This window comes from Lissotriton helveticus, chromosome 4_1 (assembly GCF_964261635.1).
Source record: "Lissotriton helveticus chromosome 4_1, aLisHel1.1, whole genome shotgun sequence".
NCBI lineage: Eukaryota > Metazoa > Chordata > Amphibia > Caudata > Salamandridae > Lissotriton > Lissotriton helveticus.
Window position 1 is genome coordinate 1020517589 of NC_136063.1, and position 16819 is coordinate 1020534407.

General features: G+C 41.8%; 1 protein-coding gene across 1 annotated transcript in view; it reads left to right on the forward strand.

Moving 5' to 3' along the window:
- Nucleotides 1–16819, forward strand: part of SEMA5A (semaphorin 5A) — a 1863338-nt gene that overhangs the window by 1073035 nt on the left and 773484 nt on the right. Inside the window, exon 9 of the mRNA XM_078687625.1 lies at nucleotides 418–703. Coding sequence (XP_078543751.1) covers nucleotides 418–703 — 286 coding nt within the window. The remainder of the gene's footprint in view (nucleotides 1–417; nucleotides 704–16819) is intronic.

The window sequence follows — 16819 nt, forward strand, 5'->3', positions numbered from 1 at the left end:
GAATAATTGAAGAAGGCTTCACAAGCAAGCATTGCTATATTTGTTTACATCCGCCTTGGCCCCTCCTGTGAGGAATGGTTCCAAGGAATGGGCAAATGTACCTTAATTGAAAAACCTGTGTAGGAAGGAAGAGGCTGCACTGCCTCTAAATAGACACTAAGGATTTTTGATCCCTTGAGGTCCCGCTTCTGGGGATTGTTTCTGAACTGTACATGTACTAAACTGCAAATGTGTCCTGTGTGAGTAATTTACTGAAGTTTCTTACCTTGTCTACAACGCCAACTGTTAAGTCTAACATACTATCAGTATTACTGTGCCACAGTTTACTCCTGTAATTATAAAAATGACAACTAAAAAAGTTATAAAAACCTTCCTGAAATCAAATCATTCATTTCCTGTTTTAATTGTTTTTTCCAGAGCCAAACTTTGTATCCTCATATGATATTGGAAACTTCACCTATTTCTTTTTCCGGGAGAATGCAGTGGAGCATGATTGTGGGAAGACGGTCTTCTCTCGAGCTGCTCGTGTCTGCAAGAATGACATTGGTGGTCGCTTTTTGCTGGAGGACACTTGGACAACCTTTATGAAGGCGCGTCTGAACTGTTCTCGCCCAGGCGAAATACCGTTTTATTACAATGAATTGCAAAGCACATTTTTCCTACCAGAGCTTGACCTTATTTATGGCATCTTCACCACCAACGTGTAAGTAGCCCGAGCAAGATGAATACATTCATGCACTTTCATAATTGAACAAAATGTCTGCTTCTTTTTGTGTGGAGTCTTGTGGTTGGTTGGCTCAATGAAATGCATGTTAAGTCACATGGATAATCATGTGGGTACCGTGCCACTTAAATACAACAATCATGCTGTGAATTCACTTAGAATCTGCTTGGACTAGAGGCTGTGAATTTCTAGGACCGCCCGTAGATCATTGTGAGAGCTGATCACTTGTCATATGTTGACTGGTTGATGGTAATGGCTTGTGAATCCTGTCTATATGAATGCACTCCAAGCAACATTCTAGTTGTGGCCACAATTTATACATTTACCAATCTGCATTTTAAGAGGTAAATAAGAAGCCACTTATAGTGTCTTCATGCATTTTGCACATTTGTAAATCTGTGTTTTCCAAACACAAATGTAGGTTGTGCCTACATAATTGTAATTAGTGTTTGTACAAATCATCTCTGAATCTATCTAACTGTGTCCTTTTCACTGCATGCCTGCAGCTCTTCAACTGAACCCTAAATATGTTTGCTCATGGTTGCAACTTAACAGTGGGTGTTCTTTTGCAGTGCACCAGCAGACTTTCTCTGCAGATATTTGATTATTTGATTCATCCCCATCATTAATCCCCCTGAAGATTTGAACCGAAATTTGTAGATACCTTAGTTTTCCCAAATAATCTATTATTCTAATTTATTATAAGCTTTTGTTCCTATTTCTGTCCTTTATCATTTTCAAATTTATATTTGTTTAATCCTCGTATTAAATAAATAGTGACAATATATGTGCATGGAATTCCTCAGGCAACTGTATACCTTCTTTGTGCCACAGCAGAGAAATATCCTTTGTATAAAAGCCTGACCTCTAACAACAGTTGCAATATCAGTTGGAAATGGGGTACAGATTATTGAGTAATTCAAAGGAGCTCCTGGCTTTTGCATGTCAGTTTCTATTGATCGCATCAAGATAAAGATGCAACAAAAATAAATACATGTTATGGGCATCTTCTTAGAAACCTTTACGATTCACTTTGACTGTCTGTGGCATACAAAGATAAACCTTCAGGGCAATTTGTTGTTGCTTTATGTCTGTATAGCTCTCATCAAAGCTTAGTCGTACTAATCCAATATTTCCCTTTTATCATCCTGGAATTTGTGAAGTTACCTATTAATGCTTATGTCAAAATTATTTAGCCCACTCTATTTACTTAAGCAATTAACTTTTCTATGCTTTATTAAGCATAGGGTGATCATTCTCATTATGGTCATGCTTTTATTGAGTCTATCCATATTTTGAAATTGCCTTATGGTGTTTTTTTTTGTAGCACAATATGTTCCCTGCTTGCACACTATTAAATCCCCATTTGTTTAGGACTCTTACAATCAGACATCTTCAATAAAGTTGCTATGTTTTTGAACACACAGCATTCACAAAAAATATGCATAGTTTTCTCAAGATGGAGTCTGGCCTTAGGGGCTTTGTCATCCTCAGCTTGTAAGTCTGAATATGAAATAGTTCGGGCAGGGATATGTCTAGGGATGTATTTAATTTACATAGAGAAATCCATGCTCTCAAAACAGTGAGTTATAAAACTCCATATCTAAAACAATTTCATAAAATAAGTCGTAAACAAATACAGCATAAAATTAACATACATAAATATAACTTCTTAAAAGATAGCATAAAATTGTAAAAAGTAATGCATTAAGCTGGGCATGATTATGTTCATTAAGCATTACATTTTCAAGGAATATGACATTATTATAAAACATATTAAAGCATTATGCCGGTTTAAAAGAGAGCATTTTAATGATTAAACAGATCAGGCATGATACTGAATATGCCAAATAAAAAATAATGTGGCTTTAAAAGAAAAAGAAAAATTGTAAAAGCAGTTTGTTGAAATCTTTTTGCTTCGAACGCAGGTAGTTTACAAAAAGAGTGTGAGCCATCAAACCTGGCATCTATCCCAAAAGTGGGTAGAACATTAGAAATATTAACTGGAGTGCACGAGTCAGAAAGGCCAGACCTCTTAGCCTTCCACACAGAAGAAACTCCTTACACAGTTAACCAACAATTGAATCAGCACTACTACTTATACCAATAAATGTCAACAAATTATGACTATATTCCCTTATGTCCTTGGTGGTAATGCATTCCTGTACACAGAGATATGTATTTGTTGCCAATGATTCCACAAGTAATGCCACAAATCACGCTATGTCTTCTGTCCAGTTAATTCACCTCACATCATGTAGAATTCTCCTGATCTAATGAGCATGGCCACTTACGGCAGCATATCGTAGCGATGTTTCATAAGGGAAACTAACAAAGACATAAGGGAATATTGTTGAATTTGTTGACACATCGGGCTGGCTAGTGAAAGGATTTGATGCCATAACACATTTGGCTGCATATCTTTCCAACCAAACCTAAATCATATCTTTTTTTTACCATTAAGTGTGACTACTAATAAAAGCCCTGAAGTCCTTTTGGATGAAATACGTTGAGTACAACCAGACGTAAGAAAATGATTTTATGAGACTATCAATAAAGAAAGAGATTTTTAATAACTAAAAATAATGGAGTATGTGCATTATGTGACATGATTATATTGACACTTGTGAATTAATTGTGAAATTGATATAAGTGGTATAAGTAGTAATCCTGAGTCAGCTGTTTGGTTAACAAGTTCACATGCAGCATACGTGTGGTTGTGGAGAAAAACAGTCAAGATTTTCTCGCAAATTAGCAGGACAAGGCAGTTGTTGCAATTCCAAAGCATTTAGTGGTGGCGAGAATAGTTTGTATGGAGGCTCGAATGACAACAATGACACTGGCCAACCACCAGGAATTTCATCAAAATATGATGCTGGGGAAATTGATCATTATAATTAGCATTTTGCAGTAGGGATAAGTGCGTTCCTCTGCATTGCCACAGGTTTGATTGCCGTGGTTGCAGGAGCATGTCCATGTCTAGAAAAGCCACTTAGAGCTTCTCAAGGTGTAGATCCAAAATGATTTCTACAGGACGGGTTATGTACCAGAAAACAAGTGTCACTTGTATAGAATCTATTTTACAAAAAGACAACATCTATAAATAAAGAGTGAAATATGATGGTATTAGTCTGAACAAGGTTTTAAATCTAGTCACCAGACCAGATCTAATGTTCTTGAAAAAGTGCACAATACCAATTGTTGTTGATGCTTTAAAGATCATTTGAGCAATATTAGCAAAGCGAGTCAGGTATTCCTGACTGCATTTCCGAAGCCGTTCTGGCTGTCTGCAAGTTATAATTTTTTGCCACCGAAGTCAAAGGAACTTCCTTTTGTAGTAACATTGTGACTAATTTGCTAAGTCAGTCAAAACACATGCATCTCATATCAATACTAGACCAACGGACGGATGTATGACGTTACAACGCATGCTTTTACCACACATGCTGTTACAACGCAGTTTTTACAACGCAAACCTTTACAACTCATAGCCCTTTGGGGTGCTGGATAGTGAATAGTTTAATTTAATATTCCAACTCCAGTCCCCGTGGACACTAGGGAAGGTGTTGGATAGTAAATTAAATCTATTCCCTATCCTAGAGCGCCCCCCAGCGCAATACGTTGTAATGGTTTTCGTTGTAAAACCTGCGTTGTAAAAGCACTGCGTTGTAAAAGTTTCATTGTAAAGGATGTTTCCCCCAACGGACACCTTTGATTACATGTTGAGGTGGTGGGTACAAGTTCTCCTACAGCACTATATTGTTTTAGAAACCGTAATCACATAATGGTGGGCAGGTTTCAAACTGCAACAACTGATGTTAGTTAACATTAAATAAGAGCTGTTATTTAGTAGTTCATCGTGCGTGGAGATGTATGAAATGGAAGTAATTGATTGGACACAACTTAATCCAGCCATCAAAGCATTACACATTCCATTTAAGGAAATTGAATAAGATGTAAGTGAATGACCTAGAAAATTTCTTCAGCTAGGATCACTGATAAACCTAGGGTCATCTTCATTTATGCACATATAAGAAAAAGGACATTTCCCTAAAGGCAATAGATGTAAATTGCGCATTGGTTCAGACCAGCTTAAAGATCTGTAATATAGCTTTTACCTGAGCCTGGCTTTGTTGTAACAGACTCAAGTCTCCTTTAAGAAGATTTAATACTTGATGTTGTTTAAGGAGTACACTCTTTTGGCAAGTGTGCGCATATCAGTGTAGATACATTTAAAAACTGTTTGCAGGTTTTCTTTAAGTGTCTGTTGAATTATTTCTGCAGCTTCTGTTTCTGAATATTTATGCCATTCATTACAAATGGAATATATTTATGTCACTACAAATCGTTTATTTCTTGTGGTCCCAGGAGAAAATGAGGAAAATCCATGTTTTCTTTGGTTAGGGACAAATGCTCCTTCACAGTCAAAATACTTGAATGTGGCAACAAATGTTGGGATTTTAACTCCACAGAATTCAGCAGAGTGAAGGTCCGCAAGTTCCACCCTCCCGTAACTTGAAAGAAAAAGGAGGACCATTGGCTCAGTGAAATTAATGAATTGCTCCCATGGCCAGCTAGACCCTGCAAATCCTTTATGACTGCTGGAACACTTGCTTTTCTCTGTGGCCACACCCACAAGAATCAAGCACATGAATCAATTGCTGCCAACAACTATATATCAATCTATAGCAACACTGCTGCTGCCCTGTTTATATAAACAGACTAGAGCCTATGTTAGATAATGTGGGTAACTTAACAAATCAAAGCGTCGTCTGTTAGAAGACCCACCCACAGACTCCCCCACAGTCTCTAAAGTCCTCTTTAAGGTGCTATAGATGGATCATATCAGCCCATTAAACTCTGTTAACCAATATATATATATATATTTATATATACATACACATATATATATATATATATATATATATATATATACACATATATATATATATATATATATATATATATATATATATATATATATATATTGGTTAACAGAGTTTAATGGGCTGATATGATCCATCTATAGCACCTTAAAGAGGACTTTAGAGACTGTGGGGGAGTCTGTGGGTGGGTCTTCTAACAGACGACGCTTTGATTTGTTAAGTTACCCACATTATCTAACATAGGCTCTAGTCTGTTTATATAAACAGGGCAGCAGCAGTGTTGCTATAGCATTGCTACGTTTGCATTAATCCCAGCATGGGCAGATTCCAATTCCGCGTGAGCTACCTTGATTAAACATAATCTGGAGACTTTATTAGGAATTGTCTTGTCTCCCTCTCCTGGTAGAGTGATCACAAGAGTAATATCTGAGTCAAAGGTGTAGGAATAATTACTTGTGGGTTCTTGTATTGCTGTTGATATATCTGTGTCAATCTTCGGCTGTAATGCAGCCTTGGCAGCTAAGTTGGCCACACATTTCCCTTTGGCTTGAAACCATCACGCTGATGGCCCAAAGTTTGCATCACATAGACCAATGTAAGCTTATCAAGCAAGACAGTTTCCTTTCCTAAGAGCTGTTTATTCTTAAAGTATTCTTAATATCCCTAATAGGTTTCCATTTTGAATCCTTGAAACCATTAGGGCACCATTGTTTCAAATCTTCATTGTACCCTTGCCCACGGAAGGATGAACCGGACCCTATTAGTTTGGGAACTGATAGGTCGGCTTTCTGTATGCAAGTACCAGGGCATTAATTTCTGCATGTTGCGCAATGCTATCACAAGATTTTAGTGTGGTTGTGCTGTGGATGGAATTCACCATCTTTCACTGCGCAGGCCGAGGAGTACTTATATTTTGTTCCTATCACGAGTTGAGTAGAGTAGTCTCTGTAGAAAACCCTCTGATATGACTCAATGGGTAAAGCTTTTGGAGTTGGAGTGACATTCTGTTCATACTGGAGGAAACTTTTGTACGAAGAGGGGCATCATTCTGAAGATTCACATTCACTGTAATTAAAGAAAAGGCTCACTGTTGCCCTTTCGGGTATACAGGCCGCTGTTGGATTTGGCCCTCTCTGCAGGGTCACCCCCAAACATTTTGCTTTCAGCACTCCTGTTTTACTCAATTTATTTTTGTTGGCCTTGGGACTCTGTGCACTTTACCACTGCTAACCAATGCTAAAGTGCTTGTGCTCACTCCTTCAATTTTGGTAAATGTGGTTCACACCTAATTGGCACATTTAATTTACTTATACATCTCTAGTAAAGCGGTACTATATGTATGTACCCATGGCTGGTAAATTGAATGCTACTAGTGGGCATGAGCCATGTACTGTGTCACCCACTTAAGTAGCCTTTTTAAACATGCCTCAGATCTGCCAGTGCAGTCTGTGTGCAGTTTTAAACTGCTGTTTTGACCTGGCAAAATAAACCTTTTTGCCAGGCCTAAAGTTTCCTTTTTAATACATATGTCACCTCTAGGTTATGCCCTAAACAGCCCAAAGTTGGACTTATGCCTCCACGTTTTACATGTCCTGGCATTAAAAAAGTCTTAAATACATTTTTCACTGGTGCAAGGCTTACCTCTCCCATAGGATAACATCGTGCTACCTTATTGCACTAAATAAGTGATAACTTCTGTTTGGGAACAGGTAGACATGTCATGTTTGGTGTCGATGGAATTGTAATTTAAAATCCTCTTCAATGGTAAAGTCAGAGGTTAAGTCACAATTCTGAAAATGCCACTTTTAGAAAGTTACGTGACTAGGTGTAGTTAACAGTTGGCCTTTATGTATTGCTACCAGAGAGGTTCACAAAGGGATCTTGGTGTTGGCAGGATGGGCCATCCTGACCAGATGGGAGGGGTGGTGCTGTCACCCTCCACACATGCTCTTCAAAGGAGCTGCCTCAGCCAACACACAATGAGCTTCACACTAGCCTTTTGTGAATCCAGACATCCTGGGACCTGGGCCGGGAGGAAGACATTTCCAGAACCAGAGGTAGGGGGGTCTATAAGTTGCTCCCATTTATTTATTTTATTTATTTATTTAAAGTTTTATAAAGCGCATAGCTGCCCCAGTGACGGGGCGTCCCAGCACTAACTAAGCCAGGACTGAAACACTTCCAAAGAAAAAGGAGAGCCTAAGCTGGAAAGAGCCAGGTCTTTAACGCCTTACGAAAAGCCAGATTTCAAAGCAGGCACTATAAATATTGGACCCTCCGACCAATTCTTTAGTGCATTCATGGACCTGTGATTACTACAGAAGGACTGCCCTGCTGCCAGAGGACTGCCTTGCTGCCTAATGCCTGCCCTGGTGCCTTGTAAAGGAAGACTGGACCTTCTCCCTACATCCCAGGCTACCTGAAGTGACCCCAAGGGGCAGCTAACTGACCTTCTGTTCTGAGCTACAGAGACATAACAAGCTCCAGAGGTCTCCCTGCAACTTCCCAGCTGACCTGCTGCTGCTGGACCTACCTGAGTCCTGCTGGCCGCTGCAAGAATTTGTCCCTAATCCCTAATAGGCACCTCTCTAGGTCCTGGGTACTTGGTTGGTATCAGAATGCAATCTTCTGAAGAAGAAGGCAAAATCCTGAAGGTTTAGGGTCTTCGCGACCACGAACAGGCCAGTTCATGGTGAAGTTTTGACGTCAAATTATCAAAAAAGAAATTGGAATGCACAACATGGTGTGCATTCCAATTTCTTTTTTGATAATTTCACGTTTAATTGCCCTACCTTGGATTTGCACTAAAAAATATGTGTTGTTGAACGAGCTCCAATGCTCAGGAAGAAGTGGTTTAATTAGATAGCCAATTGAGCAGGACGGAGGGGGGAGGGTCCAACGTGTGAGCGTTTGGTTCAAAAATTGGCCGGTTGCAGGGGTGTGGTAAACACTACTGGAAAACACAATGGGGAACTGAGGCATGAATCAGTTTTGGCAGACACGGAGAGTTTGAGGGATGGGTTGGTATGGGGAAATGGTTGATTTACAGGTTTGCGTGACAATGTGCAGGATGAAAGGGGATGTTTGGATTGTACGACATAGTGACAGCATGGGGATTGGTGAGGGAGGTGAAAGCCTAATGAGTGTGAGTATGACCAGATGAATGAGCGAGCGTGGTACGATATGGGAGGCAGGTCAAGCAAGGGGGCGTCATATGGAAGTGGCGGGACATGTAAAGAAGTGGGAAAAGTACGCAAGTAGGATTGATAACGGTGGGGGTGAAAGGTGATCACTAAGATTAAAAGTGAGCAGGAGCGGGGTGTTTGATTAAGGTTGAACTCAGAGTGTACTGTTAGAAAGTGGAAGAGGAGATGAGATATTTAAAAAAGGGAGCGATGGAAGGAGCATGCAACCGGATGCTGTCCATAAATTGGTGAGGGTATGTTTTTGGAGAAATATATGTTCATGCAATAGGTTTAGTGAAATCTGCTGTTCAATTTGGTTAGGATGGGATACTTGTTTTTTAATCGCCGCTTAGTTAGAATGATTTCTCACACATGTATAATATTGAATAACGCATTGATGTTGAATGTTTTAAATTGTCATTTGCAGTTATCCCTGAAGAAGGGCTCACAAAGCCCGAAATGCATTGGATCTCAATAAAAACTGCTTTGGTCGAACTATGCATTTGTGCGTGTTCTTTGATAGAGGTCCGGATGGGCACACTTAGAGCATGAGAAGCATGGAAAACAGCATTACACACGACTTGTGGACTTAACATGGTTTAAGAACTATAAAGCAGCGTAAAGTTTGAAGTACATTGAATACGATGGATTACAACATATAGAAGATACGTATATTTGCGTTTAGCTGTGTGACTGGCGTTGGGGCACGTTTTGACGCCTGCCAAGACTGCCAATGCAAAGCTCCAGTTGACCCGACTCTTCGCACTAACAGTGGGACTAACCTGGTCCCTGTGTCCAGACCATGCTCCAGCATGGTTGGCCTGACTTGTGGCTTTCGCTCTGTCTCACATGAGGAGATAATCTAGAGTGGCGCTTTGAGCTAGACTTACCTAAAATCTTTGAAATTAAATATCTCTGGTTTTACTGATTGGATTGATGTCATTTTGGTGTCAAGTAATTTATGAAATGTTACTCTAGTTTCCTAAATTGGTGCTGTATTTTTCTTTTGTGGTGTTTTCACTATATTACTGTTTAAGTACCACTGCTGTGACTCTATTCATTGGTAGATTAGGTTACATGGTCCTGAGGAAGTGTCCACATCCACAGGGACTTTACATGGCACGAAACATGTTGACCAAAGTTCTTACATTCCTGTGAGCTGTACCGGATCCTTGTCTCTAACACAGCCACCCATAGTTTTTAATTATGATGAGAGGTCCCACGTATTGAAACTTTCAGGGTCTCTCTTTGTTATTTTTATACCACACTTACACCAACCTATGCACACAGCACTTCCACTTCATGTCATTGTCTTATTTTAAAAGAGCTCCGGCAAAGAGCCTCCTGAAGGGGCTCTTTGGGCATTGCAGCGCCGGTCCAAAGAGGAGCTGCCAGATGATAAAGCATAATGCAAAGATGTGCCTGCAATGGTCATTACAGGCATCCCCTGGCGCTCCACTTAATAATCCAATTGCACAATTTTAAAGAATAGTTCATCTGAAGGTTTATTCAAAATGAAAACTGCTTTTTGTTTCCTTCAATTACTTTTCAAAACATTTTTTGTTTGATAATAAAGTTCATCAATTGATATAATGGAAATAACACATTACATGCCCAATGCATTTCGGGCTGTTCGCCCTTCATCCAGGGCAAAAGGTGTTATCCTTCTGTAAGCTTTGCCCGTTTAAGAATTGATTAGCGCGCGGGGCGCAGTTTTTAAATATCCATGTCGTGTTGTTGCAGCAATTGGATTATTAAGTGGAGCGCCAGGGGATGCCTGTAATGACCATTGCAGGCACATCTTTGCATTATGCCTTTCGTCGTCTTTGACAAGGGACGCCACCCAGGCTGCATGCCTCACGAAAACAAAAACTGTTCTTATTTGAACCTTTCTAGGAACATTTCCGTTGTGCGACCTCCCATTCTACCTCAGATGATGAAGCATGACACAAGTCTGGGTTTGTGAGGGCTCTTTCTCAGACCCCTACTGACCTACTGCCTTTTCTGATTCTTTTAGGAACTGCCTTTCTCTTCCCTCTCTAGGCTAACTTCAGTCTCTTGTCCTGTTCCACCTTTCTTGCTATACTCTTCTGTCTTCTGTATTCAGACTGACTCCCTCATTCTCCTCGTTTATCATCAGCATCCTGAAAAGTATGTGAAGAATGGCTATCGGAATACTTAACCTTATCGTGGTCCCTTAAATTATAACCACCCCAGCTGGAATCCTGAAATGTGGGAGATCGAGTCTGTGTTTGCTCTCTTTCCTTCTGTACCTTTCTACTTTCCGCTGCAGATTTCTCATTACCGGAACCTTCCATGTCACTGTTAGGTTTTAATGTGGCCTAACAGCTCATGTACCCATGGTATCATGACCCACAGAGGTGTAGACTTCCAAAGTTATCTTTGGTAGTTCCCACTCATGATCTTGAAACTGCTTCAAGTCTCGGACATTATAGCCAGAACCAAAGCTTCTCCCTTAATATTGCTCAGGATTATTGAAGAAAACATAGAGAAGTTCACCATTAACTTCATTCACACTTCCAGAGCTGGTGCAGCCCCGTGCCCATTTTTTATACTTCAGGGAGAACTGCCAACGAAGGCCTGCCACAGGTGTTAATATAGATGCATGCAAATATGCTTCCCCAGATGTTACATTCCTCTTCCGGTGGCACCATTCCAAAAGGGAGACACATAGTCAGTATTGTGATGACCAACCACTTCCAACTGGTTGGTCCTGCAAGCAATCCAGAAGGCAATGTCGTCAAGTTGTTGGGCATTCTTCCTATGATAGGGTTTATCATTTGTGGACTTATTACATACAAAGCAACCTGTCCCTGCACTGGTCCAGCTAGAACTAGTCTAGAATTAATGGTACATAATGTAAATCGTAGAAGTTTCTTGCATAAGGATACTGTTTAATTTGAGATCCCTACAACATAGGGAGTAGTAGAGTTTCAGGATGTTAAAAGGGTGTGTATTCTGCTAGTACTGACCATGTCGCCCCTTTGTTACTGAGGGGTCCCAATCGGCCATTACCATGCATGTGGCTTACCAGCCAACCAGTTTTGATGCTCTTGCTAGATCTTGGTCTACCCTATAATGTGCAGGCTGTGCCGCTGCTTTGTAAGTTTGAAACTCCCCTTAGGCAGTGTCTATAGATTCAAACTCCACCCATGAGTAAAAGCTCTTAAAGGCATATGCTGCATAAGCAGCTATTTCAAATGTAAATGCCCTCTGCATTGGCACACCTCTATTCTTGAGATGCTGAGTAACTGCCTTCCAGTAATTTACTCCTATCACAACAGGAGCCACAATTTTCACCAAATGAATTCAAAATACATTGGATTAAAAAAACATGGGAAACCCACAGATGGGGAATAACCTTTTAAAAGTCAAGTTTGACAAACCTACGGCAGAAGGTGCTCCCTTATTCCCTGTACAGGTAACCATGATTACTACAGATGTCTCTGTAATGATGGTTCACTTGCGTGTGCGTATTGCAAAACACTATTCAAGGGTCCAAAAAATCTGAATGCCAACATTGGGCACCATGTTGTATACAGGAAGATCTGGCTTAACTCCTCAATGTTAGCTTTCACACCCACAGGTGTCATGACTAAACTTAGTTCAATTCACCAGCGATTGAATGTGAAACAACATCTTGTTTTTAGCCCCACACAACCCCACTCAATACATAGTTTATATGGTGTCCATGCTTTCTAGCTTACTAACAGTCCCTAAGCAGGGATTCAGGAATGCAGTGATAATTTGAAAGCTCACTTTCATTCTTTACAATATCACACACAAGTACGGGACTAAGAAAAGACATTTTGGCACAGATTTATCAAACTTTCACCCAACCTAACATAGCAAGACACCTTGCTGAATGAAAGAGAGTGGAAAACTAAGCAAAACCAAAGGGAATGATGGACGGAGTGTTGAACAATGAAAGCACTCACCCCCAGTCAACCGATCTGGGTTTAATCCATCATCATTCTTTAGCTCACTCCGCCACCCCAGTTCAGACATGGCCATATGCAAATCAGTCTGACCCTGTGCCTCATGGGAACAGTCCAGCCCGAACTGCCAAGCAATGTCTTCCCCGGACCGGAAACAAGCATCCTGGTACCGGTTTCTGGCCAATCAGCCATCATCAGCCAGGCTAGCTTGAATCCATCGGCAAAGTGAGCAAGGGACCCACGTCTGGGCATACCCTTCCAACTTAGGTTGAACAAAGCAAAACCAAAGGGGATGATGGACCGAGTGTTGAACAATGCAAGCGCTCACCCCCAGTCAACTGATTTGGGTTCAATCAATATGGCTGGGTCCAAACTGGAATGGCATGGTGGGCAAAAAAAAGGATGGATTTAGGCCCAGATCTCTGCACTGCGGTGAATGTATGACATTGTTCTGCATTCTGTCAATTAATTGTTCTTGTTGTATTTATCACCCCGAGTGGGACGGGTATGCCCAGACGTGGGTCCTGTGCTCTTCATGCCACTGGAGTCAAGCTATATTGGCTGATGGGGGCTGAAAGCCTGAAACCAGTCCTAGGATGCTTGTTTCCAGTCCAGGGGGGACCTGGCCTGGCAGTTCGGGCTGGAATGTTCCCATTGGGTGCAGGGTCAAGACTGATTTGCATATGGCTGGGTCCAAACTGGAATGGCATGGTGAGCAAAAAAACGATGGATTTAGGCCCAGAACTCTGCACTGGGGTGAATGTATGACATTGTTCTGCATTCTGTCCATCAATTTTTCTTTTTGCATGAAAGAGAGAGGGCAGGAATGCACCACAGCTAACATTAAATGGCACATTTCTGCTTCCTCTCATTGGCACATAATGTTGTGCCTTGCGCCAACACAGGCACTTTTGTGCCATGTGCAAGGGTGCCTATGTTGTTGTCAGGATTGTTTTTTTGTGCAGGAATAGACAGCTTCCTGCACAAAAACAATCTTCTGAGGCATTTTTCTCGTTTAATGTGTGCTGCAGAATTCAGCTCACGTAGAAAGAGGAAAAAGCAAGGAGAAATAAATAATTTGTTCTCCTCATTACGTCTCCCCCCTTTAAGGTGTAGCATTTTAATGCATTCTCAGGTCTTCCACTCATGGTAAATCAATGAATGTGCCAAAAGCCACGGGTGGATACATGGGAAGACCCACCCTCCTCCCATGGAATGCCTTCCCGGTGCAGAGTAACACAAGGCCGCAACTTACGCTGCCTTGTGTTACTCCAGATTTACCAAGCACTGTCGGGCCATTCAAGGTAGCCTTGCGTTGCTTGGTATATTTGACTTTAGTGTTGTGTTGCCCTTGTTTTACCTTGCATGACAGAAGGGCAATGCAACACCACAATAAATATGGCTCATAATGCTTAAAAGTGTTTATTACAAAGGGCTCATCCTGTTGCTTAGCACATTCAGAATAACCACACTGAATGTTACTAAAACAGCACTAATGCATGTTGCCAACAATGAAAATACTATGAACATTACTGACATAGTGAAAATGTCATCTAGCAACCTAACACCCTAAAGCCTACTTACATGCTCTATACTATGAGAGCATGGAGTAACCTAACTTGCATCTAGAGTTCCTTTGCGAGAATCAACACACTGCATGTCTGATTGCAGAAAAAGGCTTTAATTATCAACAGCCATGAGAAAGTATTCCCTCTAAAGGAAAACACACATCAGCATCAGATCCTCTCCTCTCAGTTTGGCTCGATATCAGCATTCATATCAGAATGGGATGTTGTGGCAGTACAGCAATCTGGCAATCTCTGTCAAGATCTTATCTAATACGATGATCTGGGGCGCAGGGCCTCTCCTGCCAAGTGGTCACTTGCTGGCCTTTTATGTTGTGGCTTGTCCGAAATAGGAATTTTCTCAGATAACCTTAGGAACATCTGACATACCCTATGGGCGTCAATATGCTATCCTTAAATGCATTCCTATATACAAATAAGGTAAAAACCAAGTCAATTCAGACTACATTGTTTATGTTATTATTATTATTATCATCTGACCTTGAAATAACAAGGCATTAGTCCCAAACTGATATCCAATCAGGTGTCTTATTGATGTTATTCTCTGAAGGACTTGACACTTTTACAGGTTCTTGGAAAGATAAGCAAAACAGTTCTGATGTCTAGGAACATTTCTTGCAGGTGCACACCTCTGTCAGTCAAAATTCTACCAATGTGAATATCCTCCAATAGTTATTCAGTGCTTCTAAAGGGGAAGAGCAGCCACCAAACACTACGCAAGCATAATTTCCACAATTGCAGGAAAACAATCAACTGCCTTAAGTGAACAGTCCAAAACAATAAGTCGACATTGGGACTCTTTATTCCTTGATTTCCACTCTAGCCAACAAATGTTTCATCTTTTTCAACCTTCCTCAGAGCTAGAAATCATACAACACACACAATTGGTAATCAATATATATAAAATAAATAGTATAAGCCTTACAACCTTTAAAGATAGACAACCACACCTTGGAAGTCCCCCTGTGTGCATTGTTCAGAGGCTTAAAAAAAGAAACAATGTGACCATAACAACCAGTAAAGGTGGCACATGCGACAAACAATGATAAAGCCCAAATTAATCCCAAAGTAAATCTCTCCCACTTGAGATTGAAAAACTGGTAACAAAGTTATACAAAAAAAAATAGGCGGCTGTTGGACTTGGCCCTTTTGGCAGGTTCACCCCTAAACTTTTTGCTTTTTAAGGTGACTTGGTGTTAGTTGTTTTTGGCTTCTGCGCACTTTAACACTGTGTCCCAGTGTAAAGTGTGTGCGCAGTCTGAGTGCGTGTGCTGAGATTGGCCTGCCTGCCCTCCCATAGGAATGCATGGGGAATGTGTGTGTCCATGGTAGTTCCTGATGTGTGGGGAGTGCAGGGGCGAGTTTGGTATGTGCAAACTCGTGAGATTAAATGCTGCACGATGGTGTGCGCAGATTTAATGTGTCTGGTGCGGAAGTGCCACTTTTAAAAGTTGGCATGTCTGTGTAGTAAATGTGAATTGACTGTCTGGCTTGTGATTGGCTGGAGCTGGCTGGTGTGCCTGGCTCCAGGAGTCAGGATGGGTCTGCTCCGGTGGTGAATGGAGAGATCTGCATGTTGATGGGAGGGAGGAGTGCACCTGGGACCTGAATAGGGCTGGGCCCTCCCTCCACAATGCTGGCTCTGCCCCCTGTGGTGCGTCTGATGTCCCTAGCCTGTCCTGTGAATGAGGAGAGGGTCTGAGCACAACAAAGTGCTCAAGAACCAGCCATAACTGGTTCTCCCCCTGCCCTTCTAAGACAAAGGAAAAGTGGGTATAAAAAGGGGCTGTGACCCCTTGTAAAGTTGTTCTCTGCCTGTTCCTGATTTGAGGGGGGCCTGCTGCTGCTGGGCACCAGGACGAACCGCCACTGGGGACTTCTTCCCTGCTGGATGGCCCTGTGAGCTTGACCCTGGGCCCAGCCTTTGCCCCCCTGCATTCCTAAAGAAACTTTCCCTGGACTTGAGACTTTGGGCTTTCTAGCGCCCTGGGAGTGCTTGCCTTAAGTAGCAGAGCCCTTTATTTGCTAGGAGGAGCGCCTTGTGGGTAGGTACTAGCTGAAGAGAGAAGCTGGCGTTGGCAGCGCGAGGCTGCGAGGGAGACCCGACGTGGAGGCTTCCCCCAGGATCTGCTCGCTAGCGGGTGCCACCCCGCGTCCCTGCCGTGTCCTGTTGGTGATTTATAGGCTTAGCAGGAGCCCACCCTGCATTGTGTGCCTAGCCGGTGCCTACCCCGCATATCTGCGTGTATTAAAACCCTGATGGATTAAACTCAGATCTTTTGACTGGGTGTGAGTGTTTGATTGATTCAGATGCTCCGTCCATCACCACCCCCTTTTGTACCGCTTTTGGCCACCATAAGTGTGGCAGGGTATGCTCAGACGTGAGTCCCTTGCTCACCTTGCCACTGGATTCCAACAAGCCGGGCTGAAGACGGCTGGAATGCCAGAAACCAGTCCTCGGAAGCTTGTTTCCGGTCCA